This window comes from Puntigrus tetrazona, chromosome 8, assembly GCF_018831695.1.
Source record: "Puntigrus tetrazona isolate hp1 chromosome 8, ASM1883169v1, whole genome shotgun sequence".
NCBI lineage: Eukaryota > Metazoa > Chordata > Actinopteri > Cypriniformes > Cyprinidae > Puntigrus > Puntigrus tetrazona.
Genome location: NC_056706.1, coordinates 1,756,690 through 1,761,051, shown reverse-complemented (window position 1 = coordinate 1,761,051; position 4,362 = coordinate 1,756,690). Strand labels below are relative to the sequence as shown.

The following is a 4,362-nucleotide window of genomic DNA, read 5'->3' as shown; positions in this document are numbered from 1 at the left end:
CACCACAAAAATCATTGCCATCGTGGGTCTTTCCTTTGTTCATCTGTTTTTGATGTTGTTTTGTTTGTCCAGGTGCTCGCATCGAGGACTTCCTGTATGAAAAGCTTGACCGGAAGGTCCCGCCGCGGCCCACTAACGGAGAGATCTTGAGTCAGTTCATGCTGGAGGCAGCCAAGGAGTTCGGCTCGGGAACCCCGTACGGTGAGAGCGCGCGTCTCATTTCTTTTCAGCGTTTGAACATTCTCTGCAAACCTCATCACTGGATTGTCTGTGTGCTTTTTGGGCAGAAAAACGAGCAAGCGCTTGATTTATTTTGTCTGCGAGAGTAAAATGAGCTGAACTCTGCCGGGATGAGGACAGATCCGTTGATTTGGCTTTCACTTGATGCTCTTAATCTAATTCGGTCCCCTGCAGAAACATTAAGAGCCACTGTGTATGTCTCCCAAGCATCTTATGGATGTACATGGTAAAAGCACAATGCTTTAGCGAGTGTTTCGCTGCATAATTAAACCGCGCTGACTGTGACGTCAAAGTTTTTCAGTGTGGTTGCATTGATTTTGCAGTCTCTGATGGTTTTTCCCCGCAGGCGTGTGTGTGGAAGCAGCCAAACCAATAAATCTCCATGCATTTTTCTTTCTGTTTCCAATTGGACTAATCGGTAATTTGACGGCAGACTGTGATGTCTTTTCCTGCTCGGCGTTCTTCCACAGAGATGATCCCTTTATAACCTTTACTAGAAGTGCCACGTAATAATAAACTGCGTTCTAGTCATTTTTAGCAATATTAATAAACCTGCTTTTCGAAAGCTATAATATTAAATTTCATCTTTCAAAACATTTAAAAGGAATTAAAAACATTTTTAAAAAACTTTTATCCATCCATCCATCCGTCTATTGTAATATGTTTTATAATAATAAAATATATAATAATATTTTATAATAACCTTTTATATACTAGAAGTGCCAGAGGTTGTTGTTGGTTTTTTTTGCCTCTTACGTAATAATAAACTGTGCTCTAGTCATTGTTAGCAATATTAATAAACCTGCTTTTCGAAAACTATAATATTAACGCTTTATATAAAGGATTCGTTTTATGCTTTCTGAGCAATAGAAAGTCATTCTGGTTTGTGACGAACCGTTTGCAATCAAAACCAGTTTTCGAGTCTCGCATAGCTGGGAAGAAAAACATTGCTGAATGCAAATAAAACTGAATTAAAATTAACTATTGAAACTTAAACATGATGTTATGAGAGAACACTTGGCATATCATTTGGTCAAACATTCACTAATAAACGAAACACCAGTAAAAGCACGTAGAAGGAAAACATGACCCTTTTTATATGACATTTATTTTAACATTTTTATATGTTATTCGTTTTTTAAAATGCACTTTTATTATTAAAATGACTTAATTTGTGCATCGAGACTTTAGCGGTCTAGCTGAAAAATTTTACTAAAAATAAATGACACTAAATTAAATAAAATAAAAATTTATGTTTTTAGTTGGCTTTAGTTAACTCTAACATGCATCTAACCGTATCCACGTACAGTATATTCAGACAGAGTCTCTGCTTCGTCGCTTGTATTTGTCGTAAAACATAACTAGATAAGTTTGATTCGACTCGAGGTTTGCACAGATGAAAGTAAATGAGTGTGATTTCCAGTGCTGGATTTTATATTTGACATTTTTTCTCCCGGATGATAAGTGCTTTCATTGCAGTGTTTGTCTGCCACTTGAGAAGCACAGATAATAGAGTGGAAAGAGAACTGTGTGCTAAAGTGCACTTAGTGCTTTTAAATGGCTCGTTAATGTCCCGTGACTGACCACATGCTTTTAGGACGGGCTGCAGTGTCACACACGGCCATCTCTGCAAGTACAGGACTAATGCGGCCGGTCTAAAGTGTCTCGACGTGTCCGTTTGTAATATCAGTGGATGAACTTTTGAGCGTTCATGTGCTGAAGGCCATTAATTAGGTTACTGGTGTCACGAAAGCACGCCAAAAGGTGTCCAAATGTCTAAAATCATTGCTAAAAAATGCTTTTCTTTGAGTTTTCATATCACAATAACAATTCCAGAGCGTCTCGTTTTGGTGTGCTTCTCGTTGACTTTAATAGAGCTCCGTGAACAAAACCCGATGGTCGCGTTGTCGAGCAAGATACGAGATAACCCAAAGAGCCACGTGAACATGTGACAGAGTCACACAATCAATGCGGTGCGGGACATGATTTAGCCTACATCTGAATAGTTGCATCATAAATTTCTTGTTTTACTTTTTCCTTAAAACCGTATTTGCAGAGATTTTCGTGTGGTTTTAGACTTTTGGACCACCCTGTTTCTGTTCTACCGTAAATAAAGTATGTCGTTTTTCTTTGTTTTTTTCCCAAGTCGAGCCTAAGTTAAAATCCCAGAGTGGCGCGTGAGGAGGTGTCTTGACCTGAGCAGCTGCTCTGACTTCTGAACATCCCTCTCAAGCGCCGCCGCTGTTTTACGTCCACGTTCGATTTCTCCATCGATCGCGATACGGTGAAATGCCAGGAAAGTCAGCCCCGGCCTGCGTCATGTTTGCTGAATGAAATCCCACACTACAAACATGATCTCACGCCTTCTGTATTGCATTTTGTCGCATTTTGTAGCGTTTTGCTCGTCGACGAAGGCTTGAATTCTTCCTAATCGGCATAAAAGGACACTTGCCTTGTTCACGTCTCGTTCGTTTATTCCTTTACCTCTGCAGATTGTAAGTTAAACCCATTGGAAATGCTTATTTTCTCACTAAAAACACAACTTTTGCCATTTAACCGCTTATTTAGAAACGCGATTTATTTATTGCTCATTTATTTTTGAATTCTGCTTCTTCAAATGAGGCGATTAATAGACTTTTTTTATTAAAAAAAATTATTTGCGATTAACATTTTAACTGCACACATGCTGTAAAATTGCGACGGACCTTTTTCGCAGATCGGCAGAATTCTTTTTCAAGGTGTGTTACTTTGTCTGCGTCGGAAATGAAGTCACTGTCCGTTGTCTGTGTAGGAAGCACCCTGATCAAAGTGGGCGACTGTCAGAGGAGGCTGGGCGGCGCTGAGAGAGAGTTCCTGCAGTCCTCGTCCATCAGCTTCCTCACACCCCTGCGCAACTTTCTGGAGGGCGACTGGAGGACCATTTCTGTGAGTTTGGCTGAGCCTCGACGGACAGGTTTGAGCGTGATTGCTGATGCACTGAAGTGTGGTCCTCCTCTCAGAGAGAGCGGAGGCTGCTGGAGAATCGACGCTTGGATCTCGACGCCTGTAAGGCACGACTCAAGAAGGCCAGAGCGGCGGAGGCTAAAGCGGCGGTAAGAGTTACCTCGCCTGTCGGTAATCGACAAGCTAACGTCTCACGAGGTGAAAAGACGCACGTTTTAAGAAACGGATCTATCGATTAAATTGCTGCTTTCCAGCTAAAATCTGATTCCATGCTCCTTTTAATTTAGTTTTAGTCGTCTGAATAGATTTTAGTCGACTGAATCCACCGTAATCAGCTAGAAGTGCTTGCAATGCTTGTAAACTCATTATGCTAAGGTTTTATCATGATAGACACACAACACGTTAAATATAACCCCTTCTCATAAAGAACAAGAGCATGGTTTTCTTTTCAGTTAAATACTAGTGGTTATATATCCTGTTATGCATTTTTTATAACGACCGTATTATTAATTATTTCAAGCAGACACATGTTTATTTATGTAATAAATTTGTATTAATCTAAAAGCGATTCACTCAAGAGGAGTGAGTGTTTTTACTTTTGTTGCTTGATTAACGTCAGTGACTTGCACTAAATAGCAGCTAAATTCTGCTGCTATCCCTTTAAAAGCGAATAATAACCGGTTCTCGATTCCCAACCCACTCATTCCTCTCCCTTACCGTCACGCTTTGATGACATGACTGGATATAAGCCTCTTCCTTCTGTTTGTTGTGTGTGGTTGTGAACACTGAACGATTTGTTGGACGAGCACTAACCGCGTGTCTCTGCTTAAACCTTCACAGTGTGAGGGAGAAGTGAGTATCGCAACCAGTTTCCTCTCATGCATGTTATGCATTTAAATTTTATTTATTTATTTTTAATTACGATGACAAAGTGCTTTTCAGTTTTGTACCTCATTTTCATGAACTCCACTAAGATGATCTTTTGAATGACATGATGGAGTTGTATCCGAGTAAAACTTTAAAATATAGATTTTCAGAATGCAAGCTTAGATTTATTGATTTATTTATGTATTTTGAATGTCTTCCAGATAGTAGGAAGAATAATTTCTACATTTCCAAATTCCTCATTTATCAATTTGCTTTGCCTTTTAATTTAAAAATGCATGTTATTTAGTGGTC

General features: G+C 39.4%; 1 protein-coding gene across 1 annotated transcript in view; it reads left to right on the top strand.

Annotated features, from left to right (window-relative positions):
- LOC122349998 (endophilin-B2-like) overlaps window positions 1-4,362 on the top strand; it is a 13,488-nt gene that overhangs the window by 1,498 nt on the left and 7,628 nt on the right. Inside the window, exons 3-6 of the mRNA XM_043246175.1 lie at window positions 73-201; window positions 3,032-3,165; window positions 3,240-3,332; window positions 4,024-4,035. Of these exons, the coding sequence (XP_043102110.1) occupies window positions 73-201; window positions 3,032-3,165; window positions 3,240-3,332; window positions 4,024-4,035 (368 nt within the window). The remainder of the gene's footprint in view (window positions 1-72; window positions 202-3,031; window positions 3,166-3,239; window positions 3,333-4,023; window positions 4,036-4,362) is intronic.